This window comes from Manis javanica, chromosome 1, assembly GCF_040802235.1.
Source record: "Manis javanica isolate MJ-LG chromosome 1, MJ_LKY, whole genome shotgun sequence".
In the NCBI taxonomy this organism is placed as follows: Eukaryota; Metazoa; Chordata; class Mammalia; order Pholidota; family Manidae; genus Manis; species Manis javanica.
The window spans coordinates 13,492,974-13,512,687 of record NC_133156.1 but is presented as its reverse complement, the minus strand read 5'-3'; the positions used below and the strand labels follow the sequence as shown (position 1 = coordinate 13,512,687).

The window sequence follows — 19,714 nt, the reverse complement described above, 5'->3', positions numbered from 1 at the left end:
TGACTAGCCAGAAATGATGATTTTTAAAAATTAATATCCATGTCAGGCTGGTTGTTTAAAACCTGCCTTGAAGTCCTATTCTTGACCCTATAATATTATTCAACATTTTTATCAAGGATCCAGATGGCTGCCAAATGCATAGATGTTGCAAACATGGGAGAATAGCATGTTTCTGTGTAATATCTATGAATCTGATGACTGAATCTTAAAAGATGCCAACAGGCTAAAATTCACAAAATTCAAGTTACTCATGTTCAGAACTACCAACTCTAGATAAATAGGAAGGGACACGTCTTGCTTAACATAGATTCCTGTGAAAAAAATTTTAATATTTTGGTTGATCACAAACACCAGTAACCCAGAGCCTGTCACATAACCAATGTTCAGAAAATGTTGGTTTCCCCCTTGGCTTTTATCTTAGCTTAAGAGAGGGGCTCTAATTGTGATAAATACGAAGATTGGTGCTAGTCTCTTCGTTCAACTAGATGAGTAATTGGAGCTTGGGCATATTTTCTTAGTGTATTTCTTAATCATGTCCAGGGATCAGTCACTAATTTCAAGGTTATAAAGCTCAATAAATAAATGTTCTTTGAGTATTATGCTTCTTGTATTAAATATACATAATACTTGTGTGCTGAAAAGTTAGAGTGAGATTATGATTATCTGCTTTTTTTTAAAGTAAGTCACCGATCTAAAATAAGGTTGTGTAACTGGAATGTGACACTTTCCTTAAAATAAAACTCAGCTTATTTTCTCTAGTTTAAGTGTATTTCATTTAGAAATAGTAGTAGAACTCCATTTTCTGTTCCACCAGAACTAGTATTTCATCAGCACTTAACCATATGCTGATGGTGTCCATTCATTCTCACCTTCATCCCATGAAGTGGATAGTAAACACATTTTATGGCTGAGGAACCGCACTCAGACAAGTTCATAATTGCCTGAGGTCATGCAGTTAGTAATGGCGGAACCAAGGACTAATTCAAGTCTGTTATTAAAGCCTGTGATCCTAACTACTGTTCTTTCCTTAATGCTAGTTGTTACAAGTTAATTTTAGGAACTCTGTATTTAAAAGATTTATATTTTCTTTGTAAATAATAATTGTATATCATATTCACAATGTTAGTTTCCTTTGGAAGTGTTATATAAATACCTCTACAAATTCGGCAAATAGAAGATTGTCATGCCTAGGTCATAATTCTTTTTTTCTAGGTTAACAATTGTGACATCAGCAATGTGTCCCATAACTATGCCAGAGCCGTCCTTTCCCAGCCCTGCAGCGCGCTGCATCTCACGGTGCTTCGGGAGAGGCGCTTTGGCAACCGAGCACACTCGCATGCGGAAGGTAGCTCTCCACGAGAAGAAGTGTTCCATGTGGTTCTTCACAAGCGGGACTCTGGGGAACAGCTGGGCATTAAACTCGTGCGAAGGACTGACGAGCCAGGTGTTTTTATTCTTGACCTGTTGGAAGGGGGGCTGGCCGCACAGGACGGGAGGCTCAGCAGCAATGACCGTGTGCTCGCCATCAACGGACATGACCTGAAGCACGGGACGCCCGAGCTGGCCGCCCACATCATTCAGGTAGACGCCTCTAAGACACTCATTCAAGTTCGTTCCAGGGGACGTGATATTTCATCGGAAAATCAAGAATTCAGTACCTGAATTCTTCAAAATCCACAATAGTCTAACTTCATTATAGATAGGTCCTTTTCTAAACACTGTGTACCTGTGAACTTTTAGGCTGTCTGTAGAGTAAAGGCTCTGCAGTGTCATATGCATGGCCCATGTGTCCCCCCACCCCCAGTACCACTCAGGACAGATGTTGGTAGCTCCATTTAGCAAGTGAGAAATGTGAGACACAAAGTTGCTGAGACTTACCTGGTCTCTTAACTCTCCACCACCTCAGGATACATAAAAACAGTGGGAAGATCATTTTTCTGTGAAGAATAATTCTAAACTCTATAGTGCTTTTTTTTTAAGGATTTCAGAATATTTCAAACACATTCTAACATTAGTCCTCAGACTGTAAAGTAAGGATAGAGAAAAAAACACATTATTAGAGAAAGAAAACATGTTTTCAATAAAAGCATTAAAACAGGTAAAGTAGAGAACTACCCAGAGGAGATCTTAAGCCCTACAGCCTGCCAAGACATTAATACAAAGGCATCTCTTGCAGTGACACAGGTGAAAAAATGGTTATTTGTTAAAGAAAGCCTACCAAAATTCTATAAAGGAAACCAAGTATTAATATAATTGGGCATCAGGAATAAAGGTTGGTTGATAGTCACTAAAAAATTTTTATACTACACAGAATCAAATAACAATGAAAATTGAAGACATTAAGAAAACCCAAATCTCAGTCCTCTTTAATACACTCCTTTTTAAAACTTTTTGGTTCAATGTAGCCTTAAAACACATACAGCCATATTGCATTGAGGGGAGATTCAGGTATTGGTCACATTTCATAATCTGGAATTAAGCAAAGTTGGTTCCTTGAAATTCCCTCAAATCAGAGGCAGCATTAGGACCTATGCCTGTGGATACAAGCCAGGGGCTACCCAGGTAAAACAGGCTCATCTTGTAAAGTAGAGATGGGTGAATGGTAAGGAGGTGGGGGAGTCAAAGAAGAAAGTGAATCCAGTTACAGTATTTGTCAAAGGAAGGAAGAGTTTTGAGTGGACTTCATGAAGTCCGGTCAATAAGATAGGAAGAAAAAGAATGACTATATTTCTGTCAGTGTTAAAATACCCAATTCCTAAATAAATGGTCCTCATTAAATTTCTAACCAAAATGTGGAAAATACAGATACACAGGTAGAAAATACATTTAAAGTTTTTCATGATAACATGTTGTCTTTGGATGTTTCTAATCCAAGTAGTTGAATGGTTGCATCCTATTTTGTGCTATAATTTTTCCCGAACTATAGAAAACTGACGTTGCTCGATTGAAGTTTGCTTATGAAAAGAATTAGAAGTTTTATTTTTGGCTATAAAAATAATACACACTCCATCAACATTAGTGTTTGGAGAACATCATTACAAACATTTATTATGTATATATCCACAGATAAATCGGTACTTGTGTACACAAATGCACATGCACTCCCCTTGTAAATTCTGAGTTCGTAGCTTTTTCTTTATGTCAACAGTATGTCATGGGCTTCTTACCACAAAATTAAGTATAAATTCATGTGATGATTTTGAGTAGCTGTGTAGTAGGCATGTTGTACTGTTACTTAATCTTTCTCCTGTTGACAGACTTCCATATTTTGTTTTCAAGATATTTCAGGCATTTTGCTAAATTTCCTTCAGTAAGATCAGATTATACCAATTTATACCCCCAACAATACGGCCTGCTACTTCCTTATGAATTGTAGGTATTATTATTTGGGCATCCTGCATTTTTTTTGAAGTCTTTACTTTATCAAAACTCATTTGTTGTGTTTGAAACTCTGAAGTGTTAGAAGTGTAGTCTGTTTAAAGTTAGCCTAAACCCAAATGTTGGGCCATCATTTAAAGCCTGAACACCCATTTCCATTGCATGCTCAGAATTTTGTCTTTTAAGTAATCTAGAAAGATCAAGGATTTGTTTATATTTAAGGTTTGCATAAATACAATAAATAAAATAACCAGTAAAGGTTTCCAGTAAAGTTGAAAAGCTAATTGTGGAGTATGTGGTGGTTATGAGGTGTCAAGCAATAATGAAAATGATTCTGTACATTTAAATGAAGTCACAGAGGGAGCTTCTCACCACTTTACACTCTGCAGTCTAATAATATGGAGTGTCAGGATTTTAAATACCAGGATTCTGCACATTCTACATTCGTATTTTCCCTTTAGGTCAAGTCCCTGGACTCTGTGCTTTGGGAGTCTGGCCATGGGTTAAATGTTGTTCTTTCAGTTATTTTGAAGATGTTATCTGAAACTACTTAAGTTTAATAAAGTACTTGAATAAGCCAATGATTTTAAATAGGGCCTTAAAGTTGGTTATCACCTATTTTCCAATATAAGAACTAAAAATAGTGTAATTTCCTAACATTGTTGATTACAATCACAGGTCCCACTTCTACCACAGTTCCTTGAAAGCAGGCCTTCATATTGTCCCATAGGAGTGTTAATAAAATTGGGAGTTGTGGTCATGACCAAGAGTCAGAATCAAATCAGGCCTGTACATAAAAGTGAAAATTAAATAAATTCTTAAAAATATGATAGATATGAATCTATATTTAAAATAAAGACATGAAGATACAGATAAAGGACTTCTAAATTTAAAATGGTAGTCGTAAACCTCTAAGATAATTTATCAGAACACTTAAAGACCTTTGTGCATATGATATGCACAGTGTATATATATAAATATATATTTAAACTGTTTAAACTTATGACCTATTTTTGACTCAAACATATAACAAGCAGAAACAAAGCTGTGCATAGTTTGATTGATAGTATTTCCAAAGTGTAGCCACTGTGGAATTTATTTCAAAAGAAAGTTCCCCTTGAGAGAAAGCTTCTGCATCCATGGATGTTTTATTGCCCTTGTCTAGCTCGGATTAGCACACAGTCTACAGGCACACACCTGATCATCTACAAGTGCTCTCTTACAGCACTAAACTATGTTTTCTACCTTTATCTTGCATCTACCTACCACTTCAGCAGTTTATTAAAAATAAAAATAATAATAATAATAAAGGGAGAAATGTGGGATCCACATATAAATCAAGTATAAAAATCAAACAAATATTCATATTTGACCTGATTGTTTATAGTTCATAATGCGTGATCAGAACCGAAAGTTTCTGTGATGACTGCCCTTGTGCTGTTCACCATGTAAGAACTTATTCACTATGTAAGAATTTGTTCACCATGTAAGAACTTGTTCATTATGCTTCAGAAGATTGGAGACTAATGAGAACTAGGCTTGAGATGGATTAATGATTGTGCATTGAGCATCGACCCCCCTATACAGAATTTTATTGTTGTTAACAACCATTTGATCAATAAATATGAGAGATGGCCTCTCAAAAAAAAAAAAAAAGAAAGTTCCCCTTCAAGAAATCATGGGGAAATGAGAACACAGGCATTTTGCCTGCTTTGCCTTGGTTATTTTGGAGGTGGTGCTGGGCAGGGCATGTCCAAGAGCTGTGTGTATGTGTTTCAGCTGCACAAGTTTTCAAATATTAGCTCACAAAACACACCCCCTTCCTCCTAGCCACCAGGTGCTTCCTGTCACTAGCCGGGCAAGGCTCGGGTGCATGGAGAGAAGTGCACTGAAGATTGCACTGCCTATGACTTTATAGCGGGAGGTATCATTAATGACTGGCAGTAACATATGTGTGTTTTCTCCAGGCTAGTGGAGAGAGGGTGAATTTAACAATTGCTAGACCGGGGAAACCCCAGCCTGGTAACACTCTCCGAGAAGCAGGAACTCAGAACAACAGCCAGCACCACGCCCAGCCAGTGTACTGCAGCAGACCCAGCTCACATAAGGTGAGGTGTTTGGTTTGTATTTTAATTTATCCACTGTCACAGGATCACTGTAAGCTGGTAAGATTTAAATAAGGGCTGTTATTCTGTTGGAAAAAGTGGAACATAAGTGTTTGGGGTGTGAAATGTATATGCTTTGCTGCCGTGGAGAGCGGCTACATGTCTCACTTCCTCAGCTGTAGAGATAGTTGCTTCATCAGAAGGGGCTTCTGCCAGGTGACTCATGAGAAGTCTTTGACCTTCCAGGGAAAATGTTGTGTTTGTCTAGTCCTGCTTGAAAATGGGATTTATTGGGTTGCTCATTTAGATACAACAATTGGTTATATGATTAAAAAAACATAAAGACAATGCTTGACAAATCTATACTTAGCAATGGATTGGACAGGTTGCCTGTATCAACAGTTGGAGGTGAATATTAAACATAGAAAATCATTAATTTTGGTAGGTACCATATATAGCATATTTCTTATAGCTTATAGGGAATACTTTCCAAAATCATTTAAAATTCTCATATATTGAGCTTTTTTACAGATTCTTCACTATTTCACTGGTTTAAAATAAATTCCTAGACCATTTATCTGTGCTGGAAATTTTGATACTGTCTAACTTCAGTTGCACGAATTAAAAAAGCTGGTGTTTACTGAATTCTTCATGTCATTTACTTCAGTTGATCTTTTATTTGAATGCAGCGCCAGTAGGCCAGTATTTTTTAAACAATGATGTTTACCCAACTATGTGAAAATATAAGCTAAATATGAGCTTCCAAAGTCATTCTCCTTGAATAAAATTAAATTTCTTTACCAAACAAACACTTACTGTTCTGCTTAAAAACCATAGGAAGTTTCCTGTCTGCTAAAATGGCTTCTTAATGTAAGTACAGTATTTGAGAGAATAATTATCTTTGGGAAGCCATAGGTACCCTAAGAAAGCATCTCTTCAAGGCACAGGTATTCTTGGCCCATCACGTTTGTCTGGTTTTCTGAGCTTAAGGACAGACGTGTGACAGTACAGACTGGTCTTTGCTTTAGTTAATACTTAAAATAAATTATAACCACAGACTTTGTTCTCATTTCTGAACAAAAGCCAGCATGTACAAAAGGAAAGTTCCAGTTTTGCCTTCATAGTGATGACAGTGAAAGGGAGTGTTTTAAATAGGAACTTTGAATAAGAATTATTCATAAAGCTTGTTCTTGTGCTACCAGTTACATATATATTCCTGAAGAATTGTAATATGGTGTAAATGTTGATTTTTGAATCTTTTTTTTTAATTGAATTCTCTGATAATTTGAGATGGATGTCTATGACAGCATTATAATTTTAAGACAATTTAAAACACTGTACTTAATGATTCCAACATTTATCTAGAGAACTCTGTTTTATTTGTTTAGATACATATATTTTTCTCTTTTAACTCTGCTAAATTCTTACTCTCTTTAATTTTATGCAACAATTTTTAAATAGCGGTATTCTAGGTACTTTGCAGACCTGGTTGGTTAGAGTAAACACATGAAGTATACTTTTAAGTGTTAATTTAGATACTTCCTACTAACATACTACATTTGTTGTATGGAATCCTGATTTTTAAAAATTAATTATTTAATTATAGTTGACATATAGTATTACATTAACTTCAGGTGTACCGCATAGTGATTTGATAATTACATACATTACAAAATGCTCGCCATGATAAATACAGTTACCATTTGTCTATATACAAGATTATTATTATAATATTGAGTATATTCCTATGTTGTATTATTCATCCTCATGACTTATTTTATAACTGGAAGTTAGTACCTTTTTATCTCTTCACCTATTTCTCCCTCTCCCCAACCTTCCTTCCCTCTAGCAACCACCAGTTTGTTCTCTTAATTTATGAGTCTTTCTGGGATTTTTTTGCTTGTTTCTTTATTTTGTTTTTTAGATTCCATGTACAAATCATACAGTGTTTGTCTGTCTGGCTTATTTCACTTAGCATAATACCGTCAAGGTCCATCCATGTTATCACAAATGGCAAGATTTCATTCATTTTTTATGACTGAGTAATATTCCATTGTATATATGTACCACATCTTCTTTATTCAGTCATTCATCAGTGGACTCTTAGGTTGCTTCCATATTTTGACTATTGTAAATAATGTTGCAATGAGCAAAGGGGTGATATATCTACTTGAATTGGTGTTTTCATTTTGTTTGGATAAATATGCAGAAGTGGAATTGCTGGATCATACAGTAGTTCTACTTTTAACTTTTTTGAGGTACCTCCATACTGTTTTCCATAGTGGCTGCATAAAAAACTCTCAATAAAATAGGTAAAGTTGGAACATACCTGAACATAATAAAGGCCATATATGACAAACCCACAGCTAGTGTCCTACTCAATGGTGAAAAGCTGAATGCTTTTACTCTAAGATCAGGAACAAGACAAGGAAGCCCACTGTCACACTTTAACTCTACATAGTACTGGAAGTCCTAGCCATAGCAGTCAGACAAGAAAAATAAGTAACAGGCATCCAAATTGGAAAGGAATAAGTAAAACTATTGGCAAATATAGAAAACCCTACAGAACTATTAGAACTAATAAATGTTGAATCCTGATTTAGAAAAATAAAGGTCTCCTAGGTGAAATAAAAATACACAAATTCTGGGCAAAATAGGTGAAGGGGATAAAGAGATATAAACTTCCAGTTATAAAATAAACTAGTCATGGAATGACAGTACACCATAGGAAATATAGCCAAGAATGCTATAATAACTTTGGTGACAGATAGTAATTACATTTACCATGATGAGCATTTTATGATGTATGTAATTGTTTAATCACTGTGTTGTACACCTGAAACTAATATAATACTGTATGTCAACTACTCTTCAGTAACCACACACACACACACACACACACAAATTCACCAAAATAACCTATGCTGATGATTGTAATCATTGTCATTGTCAAAAATTAAAGTATACCTTAGACTGCTGCTAAGCCTCTAAGTAGCTACTGGAATAAGCATTCACTGGTGTTGAATCCTTAGAAGTTTCCTTGAAACATACTGAGTATAACATTTGAAGTTTGGTTTGATTCCTGAGGGAAAAAATGTATACATCTCAGTCATCTAGAGGCATAAAACAACTCTTAACTGATTAAATACCTAAGAGCTAAAACTGCTTAAATAAATACACTTCACTGAGTTTACATGAGTTGTTTTCATAATAAAGTACTTTTTGCTCAGTTTTTAAGGATATTAACATATTTCATAACTTCAGATAGGAGACTGCCTTAAGATATTTACAAGTTTTCTGCTAGGTCATAACATTTTCTAGGAACAGTAGGTGTTACTACATGTAGTTTCCTTAATAAAATTTCAAGAGTGCATGGATTCCAGGGCAGAGAAAGAAGATGGGCCTGGAATTTAAGGGCCTTATTAACAGATATATACATGTCAACTCTTTAAAATAATGAAAATGTCATGAATATGTAAATGGATTCATATATATCTATTGTTGATATTATTAATAATGTTAATAGTTATCTTAACTAAAACATTTTCTTATAGTTGGAAAGTGTTAGAAACCTTTAGAGACATTAGCTTCCACTGTTACACTCACTGGGATAGTAACCCATGTGATAGAGGTGCATATAAACAATATATATGCATATGTATATTACTACATATATATATATGCCATATATACTTACACAAAATATATACATATATTTTTAAACTTGCATAAGTCCAAATCCCAGTGATGTCACTGATAGTTATATAATTTGGGGCAAGTTGTGTGACCTCTCTAAGGTTGTTTCCTCATCTGTGAAATGGGGCCAGTGGTTTACTTTCAGGACCCTTGTGAAAATTAAATGAAATAATGACATAAAACCATATTAGCTTTGCACATAGTAAGCCTTCAATAAATTTCATTTATGGACTATTGTTATTTGAATATGAATATTGCATATGTGTACTTTGTTTATTGAATTCTAATTCAAAAGAAATGTGATGTTTTAAATTCTCCTTTTCTTACCTCCGGAAGTGTCTTAGTAATGAGCAGCAGTAGCAAGTGTCGTAAAAATAACTTTTCCCTGAGAATACAGTTTGTGGTAAATTTATTTCCCTGTTATTAACTTCCTCAAAAATTCAGCTATTTCATATCCTTTTTCCTCAAAAATTCAGCTATTTCATATCCTTTTAGCTTTTTAGGAAGGTTTTGAAGGTAGATTTGTACCCGTTTCATGATTGAGTACTCTGATAATCCTTGTTGGTAAGAATCAGAAGATAGGTTGGTCTGTAGCTTTTTCTGGCAGTTGGTAAAATCCACAGTGCTTTTGTACTCTGTAAACTTTTCTTTCAAATAGTAGAGAAGAAAGATGGAAATAAAGTTAACTGGCTTGTCTTCAGAACCTTAAAAGTCAAATGCATTATTTACTTTTATTGACTTGATCGTAGACTGGGGCTCAAGATAATGAAATAAATGATGTACTTATTTTACTTTGACTTCCATATGTCAGAAGTCCTGAGTTTTTTCATTTCTGTAAGCAGTCATATAAAAATACAGTAGTCCAGAGTTTGACATTGTGACCCACAGCGCTCACTGTATTGTTTGTACCTATGAAGAACTATGTCACTCTCAGTACTCTAGTGATAGAAAAAAAATGAGTTTACAATTGCCATGTAAATTTTTACTTCAGTTTTAGCTGTCTTTACTTCAGCTATATATTATTATTCACTATCCAGTACATTTTTCCTCATGTTCCAGGATCTTACCCAGTGTGTCACATGCCAAGAAAAACACATCACTGTAAAGAAGGAACCCCATGAGTCCCTCGGGATGACAGTTGCTGGGGGCAGAGGAAGTAAGAGTGGTGAGCTGCCCATCTTTGTGACCAGTGTGCCACCTCATGGCTGCCTTGCACGCGATGGCAGAATCAAACAGGGTAAGATCGGATCTTAAACAATCTCACCGCATCTTCTTCCTGAATTGAACTCACATATTAAAAAATACATAATGTCTACAGAGTTTTCTATTAAACATGGCTTGTTTTACCCCGTAATAAAAAAAGATAGATATTAAACATCGGCAAGGATGTAGAGAAATTGAAACTCTTGTACATTGCCAGTGGGAATGTAAAATGGTACAACTGTTTTGGAAAACAGTTTAGAAGTTCCTCAGTTAAAAAACAGGGTTACCATATGACCTGGCAGTTTCATTCCTAGAGAAATGAAAATGTGTCCACAGAAAAACTTGTACGTGGACCTTCATAGTGGTATTTTCATAATAACTAAAAAGTGGAAACCACCCAAATGCCCATTCTACTGATAAGTGGATCAATGGAATGGTATTTTGGCCATAAAAAGGACTGCAGTGTTGACACAAGCTATAAAGAAGGCAGTCACAAAAGACTGCATATAGTTACATTTATGTGAAATGTCCAGAATAGGCAAATTTTTCATGTGGAAAGTAGAATAGTGGTTGCCTAGGACTGGGAGAGAAGTGACTGCTAATGGGTGCAGGGTTTTGGGGAAGTAATCTAAAAATGATGTGTGATGGTTACAATCTGTGACTGTACTAAAAACTGTAAAATTATATACTTTAAGTGAGTAAATTGAATGGTATGTGAATGATATCTTAATAAGGCTGCTATGTTTTTTATAAAGGTTACTTGTCCAGGTGTTCAATTTGGGGTAATTTTATTTCCTTGTTATTTATTTTTCTAAGTTTTCAATGATGAGACTGTTTTGCTTTAATCATCTGTAAAATAAATGCTGAGCTGGGAGAGGATTTTCTGTCAGCTTTCTTGGTACAAATGTTTGTGCTTCCTACAAAACTCATCCTTTCCCTCCTAACCTTTTACATAATCCTTGTTGCCCTTTTTACTTGTATTACTTGGCAGAGCAACAAACACTTTTCTTCTTCCTCAAGCAAGAAAAGATGTTCAAATCACCAGTTTCATATCTTTGTATAAGCCTGCAGCATCTTCTCTTTTATATTCTGATGCATCTGTGTTGAGGGAACTGTGTGGGGCCATCTTTATAAAACTGGAAATAGAAAATAGAAAATATTAAAATTCATTTCTAAGAGCAAAAGGTAAAATCATTTTTTAAACAGAAATTAACTGCAGAAATCACAGAAGTTCAAAAATGAGAAACAAATGAGCCCAGGGCCTGTGCCCAGCTAACTAGGGCTAGTGATGTGGACTCCACATCTGAAGCATGGGGCCTCCGGCTCTGTGTCATGAAATTATTTTTAATCTTCCTAGATGTTTTTCATGAAGTAGATTTTCCTCCAGTATTACAAAAATTACAAAGTAAAAAAAAATGATCTTCTATCTTACCTATCTCATCTGAGTTATTGGAACTAACATTTACTGATTATTTTACAAATAACAGGATTTATGGGGAAATAATCACTTGGTAGCTCATCTTATTTTTCTTGTTTCTTCACTTGAACAGGTGATATACTGTTGAATATCAATGGCATTGATTTGACCAATTTAAGTCACAGCGAGGCCGTTGCTATGCTGAAAGCCAGCGCTGCGTCCCCCACCGTCGCCCTTAAAGCGCTGGAGGTCCAGATTGTCGAGGAGGCCCCTCAGACCGCGGAAGAGCAGCCCAGCACTTTCAGTGAAAACGAGTATGATGCCAGTTGGTCCCCATCGTGGGTCATGTGGCTCGGGCTCCCAAGGTACTACAGCGGCTTTGTGGTTTCAGGGAATAACCGTCAGTGCCACCTTCCCTAGTGTGCGGCATAGTAAATCCCTCACCAAGGGGGAAGAAAGTCTTTAGTTACATAAAAGCAGCATCAAATCAAGTTACAAAGGGTTTCATTTGTTGATCATCTAACTTGCTGACTCATCCTCTTGGTTAAAAAAAACTAAAAAGGCCTAAAACTGTTAATAGAATTCCTGTCTCAGGGACCTTGTATTTTAGACCTTGTGGAGAGAGTTTTTTCGACAAAATGATGTAACCACCTCATGTCTGTTTATTCCATACATTAAACTGATTGGTTTTTTCCTGTTGAAAAGTCAACACAGATTTAAACAGTTGCTATTAAATTCCTGCATATATACTGTCTAAGGTGAGGTGTCAGCCATCAGAGGGAGCCTCCCCTACCCTGTTAAATACTCAGCCTGGTATTTTGACGTGTCAGTTTAAATCTAGAAAGTCAGAGGGCCCCTTCGCACACTAGCAGGTGAGACGTCACCTCTTCACGCGGCCCCCAGAGGGGCAGAGAGCAGCCTGTCCTGGAGAAGCTCTCGCAGTCTGGGGCCACCTGTAGTTTTCCTTGTCTGTGACCCCCCGTCTAGTTTGGGGGGGTCAACCCTTTCACCTCATGTTCAGCATTTTTTGGTGTGCCAGGAAGAGCAACAAAGGTTTTAGATGAGAAATATGCAGGATAGTAAAATGTATTTCGAGCCCACGTGTATTGAAGAACCCCTGTCATCGAAGATCGCCGTTCTGTGGACCGGAAGGTCTCTGTTCTCTGCAGACCCATGCCCGCCGAGCACATGTCAGAAGGGCTGCTACCCTGTGGGCATAGGCGGCCCCTAAGCTTTCACACCGCATACTATAGCAGCTCTGCTTTTCCTGGAAAGCGAGGTCCTTCTCCTGCAGTTTGCTGAAGGGCCTGTCAGACAGCTGTTTTGTTAATTTGCATGGTGTTTTGTTTGCTTTTTGCAGAAGATTCAGAATAATGAAAATAACCTTCACTGTCCCTAAAACACTGGGCTGATGCACGGGACCCTGCTCCAACCCAGAGCTTTTTTAAAGCCCTTTCTGAACAGTGAATCGCTAATTGCTAAATTAAACCCAGCATAATGTGTATCGCTTTACAGAACCGGCTTTATTTATTTACAGAAATCTTTTTAAATACATTAAAAACAGGAAACCTTGCTTTAGATGCCTTTATTATCAATTTCACCTAAAAATGAAAGATACTTCTTTCTTATAAAAAGATATTTTTTTCTATATCATTTAGGTTTTTTTTTTCTTCTGTTTTTATCATTTTTACTCACTGTTTCTTTGAAAGTCCACAGAGCTATGAAAGTGTAAGTAGAATTTTTCTCCCTCCATGGACAACATCTTCCCAACAGGCAATAGCATTTTAACTGCAGCATCTCAGTGTCTGCTATGGGATTAGGGTGGGGGAGGGGGCCGTTGCTCTTGGTTTCCAGATGGGAGTTCTTATCTGTTGGTTAGAGTCTCCCATAAAATGAGAGCCTCCCAAGTGAAGGAGGAGAGGGAACAACTCCTCAGGTAGGTCAAAAAGCAGGATAGTCTCCTTACCTTTTGTTTGGAAGCTGCACTAATGCTTATTCTGTCATTTGAGGGCTGAGACCAGCAGTACTAGGCTCCTCCCATACCTTTTTTTTTTTTTTTTTTGGTAGATAACAAATTTTGAAGATACAAGAGGATGTCAGAATTGAGGACCTTGTTGAGGGCGTAGTGAGCAAATTACAGGCACAGAACCATTTTACACAATTTCTGAGGTGTAACTTGTCGCCGAGTGTAAGCCCTCTCTACGTGTGTGCATATCTGTGTGTGGGCCTTCCGTTGGGAAGAGAAAACTGAAAAAATTTGGAGAAATTTGAGTCTGCTTAGGACGGCATGTGTGCTGGAAAATGGATTGTCAAAATAATATATTCAGATGGAAATAAAATAGCCCTTTTTCTTTACCCCACAGTAATAACATGGTATGGAGTTATAACAAAGGTGAGTAGGCTGTAAAAGCCCCCACATTAATTCTTTATTTTTGTGTTTGTTTATAGTGCCCTTCATAGCTGTCATGATATAGTTTTAAGAAGAAGCTACCTGGGAAGCTGGGGCTTCAGTATCGTCGGGGGATACGAAGAGAACCACACCAATCAGCCTTTCTTCATTAAAACCATTGTCTTGGGAACCCCTGCTTATTATGACGGAAGGTTAAAGTGAGTCTTGTTCTCTGTAATGATGTGATTCCTGTTTATGGTGATGGACGTGATCTAGACAAGTGGTCAGCTCCAAATCCAGCCTGTTGTCTGCTCTTACAAATAAAGTTTTAAGGAATATGGCCACGTGCATTCATTTTGCAGATTCGTTTACATATTCTCCATGGCTGCTTCTGAGCGTTGAGACAGAGACCATATGGTTTGCCAAGTCTGAAATATTTACCATCTGGCCCTTTACAGAGAAAGATTGCCACCCCTGGCCTAGACTGAATCATTACCTTTACCAGCCTCCCAGTCAGCTATGTTTTGTTAATCTAATGACAGGAACCAAACCTGAGTCACTGTGATGTGACAGCTAGCTCTAAGCAGTGTTTCCACACAATCCACTCAGGATCCAGTCCTGTCATTAGATGACTGTGCTTTCTTTTTCTCCACAGCACTTACACGTACCTAACATTATGTCTGTGCAAGCCTCAGAAGGGAGAGACTTTGCTGCTGTATCCCTGGCAGCCATAACAGTGCCTTGCCTATGTAGGAAGGTCTTAGTAAATATCTGATGAATGAATGTGTGACAGCTCAGAGTGTGCTGGGCACAATCTTAAGTGCCTGTGATTCTGTTATTGAAACTTCTTAACAACCCCAGAAGGGAAGCGCTATTGTTGTTATCTTCTTTTTACAAACAAGATAACTAACACTTGGAAAGGTTAAGAAATCTGTCCACAATGAAGTAGTTCAAAGTGGTTGAGGTGATTCAAGCCCACGATTGTCCAGCTCCAGAACCTTCACCATCAACCCCTCTGCTAGTTGCCACTACTGGGCAGAAAGTACTGGTCAGCCTACATACAGCTGCTTCTCAAAGTTCAGGCCCTAGGCGGGAAGAAGAGATAGAGAGGAGATGAGTGGTTGTAAGTTCCTGGTGCTTTGATGATTCAAGATCCAGTTCTTAAAACATAAACGTTGACATAGACAGAATAGTGCACAAATGGAGAGTTACCCTGTTTGCAAGGAGAATGTGACATCTAAGTAATGCTTGTAAACTTGCTTGGGGTTGGTATGCTCCAGATCAGTCTTATATTGGCAAAGATGGAGGAAAAATCATTATTTTAGGGGGAAAATGATTTAACCATTCTCTTAGCTAAGTCTGGATCTCAGTTTATAATTTGCATTTCACCTACTTTCAAAAGGATATTGAAGTAGCTTATAATAAAATAACATATTCATATTACACTAAAATCACAAAGGATAGAAAGGTCTTCAGAGTCATCATTCATTGTGATAATTGTGCTGGAAGAACAGTGGGCATCAATCAGTAGCTGAAAGAAGAGGAAGGATGGGTCTTACTCTCAATTTAATTGACCCTCAAATGTATGAGCTCTAAGAACGATAAAGAGAAATAACAGTCAAAATAATAAGCAACCCCCTCCAAGTGCATTGTTTGCTGTTTTTAAAGAGGCAGCACCTTTATTCTCCTGGTTAGATTTTGCTTAAGCTGACATGAAAGTTATTCTGCTTGCCCTTGAAATCACTCACCTGTCGCAGGGGAGATTGGCACAGGGGGGTCATCGATGGGCAAGGGAAAGCCAATAGAGGATTAAAAACTGCCCCAGATGTTTCTCAGAGAAGATAATTAGACCCTACTCTGTGACAATTAATGGTTAAGTGAAACTTACTTTCTTGCTAAACAAATCTCAAGATGTTTTTAATACCATGAAAATAGTGGCAGTTTATTTCTGTTTTTGTTTGCCTTTATCCAGATGTGGAGACATGATTGTCGCCGTCAACGGCCTGTCAACTGTGGGCATGAGCCATTCCGCACTGGTCCCCATGCTGAAGGAGCAGAGGAACAAAGTCACTCTGACAGTCATTTGCTGGCCTGGCAGCCTGGTGTAGATTTCGAAATTGGTTTTGAGTTACACACCTTCCTTTGTTAGGCTTTGGAAAGAAAACCCTTTAGTTTTATTCTGTTTCTGGTTGGTAGCTATTACACAGCTGGTATATGCAGGGCCAAAAACCACTAAGACTGTCCTGTTATTTTTCAAATCGTTTTCCTCAAGTCAACCACATCTCTTTCAGCTTGGAGTCAGTCTTGCACGAACTCTTGTGTGTTCCTATTTTCAGAATTCACTCTCAGTTGTCAGAATGTGACCTGTAACAATGAAGTCTGCCCGAACTGTGACCCAGCCAGTTGGATTAGACAACCTCTGGTAACTCTTTGTTTTTAACAGCTGAATCATGCAATGAGTCACATGCCCCGGGACTGGCATCAGCAAAGCCAGTAGCAATAGCATTTGCTGCCACTGCTGCGGCCAGTCCACGAATGGGTACATTTTTCATTTGGGTAATAACCCTTTCCCATTTTTCACTGGTGCCAACATTTCAAAACTTCGTACTGTTCATAAAGTGACTCTTCTGGCTTATCTGATTTCTACTTTAATCTCGCAGTGCTCATAGATAATGAAGACATAAGTCTGACACCGCTGAAGAGACTTTGGAATAATGAACCATTTTTAGAGTAGTAGAGAATAAAAGATAATGTGTTCCAGTGACAAAGAAATTGGGGAGGTAATTATAGTTTAGTGCTGGAGATGGTAAAGGCTACATTTACTTGAAGAGTCCAAAAGCATTAAGTGTTCATTTCCAAAGGAATGTTTTGTTATGTAGGAAAATTGTGAAGCAGTTTTTGGAAAAATCATTTTCTAGAGTTTGTGTGAAACTCTTCAGCAATCTTGGCTGGAAATCTTTTTGTGATTTATGCAGTTAAACTAGGTAAAAATAAAACCATATTGCTATTAAATACACATATATCACAGCTAAGTAGAAGGTAGGTCTTTTTTATTTTATTCTAGATTCAAGATTCTTAAATCTTGATTGTTTTAGAAACCCTTTTTTTCCCTATTATTTCATTACTTAGAAACTTAATTATTTCAAGAAAAAGACTAAAAAGTTGGTTTTTATTTGAAACTGTAGGTTTTAGATGTTCTCTCATCAGTTCATGGTCATTTGACTATTTCATATTTTTTTAAGTGATTTTGAAAACTATGACCGGCCCGTTTTGTCTGTCTTTTCAACTCAGCATTGTTGTCTTTGAAAGAACCCATAAAGAAGTGAATAAAAGAAGAATATTTTTACCTTATTAATATTATGCATACTTGAAAAAAGTTTCACTTAGAAACCTAGTTCAGAACCTGAGCTGATTTACACGTGACCTCTGTAATAAATGGTATTGATTATCAAAGAATGTATTTCAAAACACTACAGTGTATTTTAAGCATGACCACTTTATTTTCAAACTTAGCAATTTCATTGCTGGGGGTTATTGTGTCTGTAGCATGTCACTGATTATTCCAGATGGTTTTATAATGATTTTTGTAAGCATATCTCTTTTGAATAAATAAGAAATGGCATAATTGCTACTAACTCATCCAACCCCTTAGCTACACTGTATGGGCAACATATAGCCAAGATACAGTGGAATGCCCCATACAGTATATTACTGTCATGTGATGATTGGCTTTTGAAGCAATTTGATATTGGAATGCTTTGATATTCTAATTGACATGGAACAAGTTTTTTTCCTGCTCCCCCAATAGAATTTTGTATTCTGCTTTGCTATTTTTTAAATGTTTTGTAAGAATGTGTCATTTTGGGGGAGCGGCCATCCATAAACAAATATCCTAACTGCTGCTTTGTTATAAATAAAGTACTTACATTGGGCCCAGTGGTATAATCAGTGTTTTAAAAGAGGAAATCTTTTTCAATATTATTTTCATCATGGAAATCTTGCTATCAGTTAAGCTAATTTGGTTATATTGCAAAAGATACTCTAGCTTTTGGTCAGAATGGTAGTTGGTGATGGACACTTGTTCATAATTTATTGTTACTGTTGAAATATTTGAATTTTCTCATTTTAGGCTTCAGTAGTTAAATACTTGGATTTGTTCTGTGCCTTCAGTTTAAATTATTTCAGGATTTTTCAGATGTGCTTAAATAACGGTGTAACAGTCATTCAGGATGGAAATAAAAATCATCCTTTCCATAACATGATATTGTCTCTTTTCTTGAATAGCAGATGTTCACTCAGTGTGTGACCCTTGTTTTCGTCTGTGGTAACACGGTCATCATTACAATAGCCCAGGTCTGAAATCTCAGGATCACAAATCCATCTTCTAATTCTCACTTGTGTAGGCAGGACACACATGATCCCTACTGATTCTTGAAGGTTTTGGTAATCCACTAGCTCAGACCCACGTCATCCATTGAATGTATGTAGTTGAGTACCTGACGTGCGACTCGCGCTGTGTGTTGAAATGACAATACCCTGGATATATAGGATCATGTAAAATATACCATTTTTTTCTGTGTATTTCCTGCAAACCTTTTTTCTATGCATCTTTCCTGCCTTGTTGAGAACTAGTGGACATACATCATTGTGTAAGTTTAAGGTGCACAGCATGATGGTTTGACTTAATGTGTGTTGGGTAATGATCACCACAGTAAGTTTAGTTAACATCCATCACCTCATATAGACTAAGAAGAAAAGGGGGAAACAGTTCTCTCTCTGAGGAGAACCTCAGGATGTACTCTCTTTACACTTTCACTTGTGTGCCACGCGGCACGTTGGCCTGCGTTCACCACGCTGTACATCACATCCCTAGCACTTCCTCTCTTGTGACTGGGAGTTTCTACCTTCTGACCACCTTCCTCCAATTCCCCCTCCCCCAACTTTAAAATACATTATTAAAATTAATTTCACCAGCTTTTTCCCTTTTTTCCATGTGATTACCAGAAAATTTGGAATTAGCAATGCAGCTCACTCGGTTTCCACTGGGCAGCAGCGCTAGCCTCCTTGACCTTCATGGTCAGCACTTACCACCCCAGCAGCCCTGAGATTGCGGTTTCTGTTCTTCTTAGGACTTTGATCATTCCCTGCATTAAAAAAATGTTTTTTTTAATTAAAAGACAATGGTCTCCCAGTTTCTTAGTAAATATGTTCAGGCCAAGGCCTCTGTGATCTGACCCTAATCGGGTTTTCCATATGGTTCTGGGGTCTGGTCCCACTCACCCTTTTTGACCCCAGCAGCCCCCCCACACACACACAGGTTGCAGTGTTCGATATGACACTTCCCCATAGTGTTTTCGTGTCTCCACACTTTCCCAGTATTCCGCATTTGAAGGCATAGCTGCTCTGTCTAGCTCTCTCTCACCTCCACTTCCCACTTCCAAGAAAAATTACCCTCCTTGTGAGGATGTAGCTCTGGGAGGAGGAGTTCCCTGCCTGGGGCAAGTTCTCTGTGAATTAGGTGAGACT

General features: G+C 37.3%; 1 protein-coding gene across 1 annotated transcript in view; it reads left to right on the top strand.

The window, feature by feature from the left end:
* LNX2 (ligand of numb-protein X 2) overlaps positions 1-18,445 on the top strand; it is a 72,334-nt gene extending 53,889 nt beyond the window's left edge. The window contains exons 5-10 of the mRNA XM_017676431.3: positions 1,213-1,581; positions 5,346-5,486; positions 10,239-10,416; positions 11,933-12,164; positions 14,248-14,406; positions 16,161-18,445. Of these exons, the coding sequence (XP_017531920.3) occupies positions 1,213-1,581; positions 5,346-5,486; positions 10,239-10,416; positions 11,933-12,164; positions 14,248-14,406; positions 16,161-16,296 (1,215 nt within the window). The 3' untranslated portion in view covers positions 16,297-18,445. The remainder of the gene's footprint in view (positions 1-1,212; positions 1,582-5,345; positions 5,487-10,238; positions 10,417-11,932; positions 12,165-14,247; positions 14,407-16,160) is intronic.
* The last annotated feature ends 1,269 nt before the right edge of the window (positions 18,446-19,714 follow it).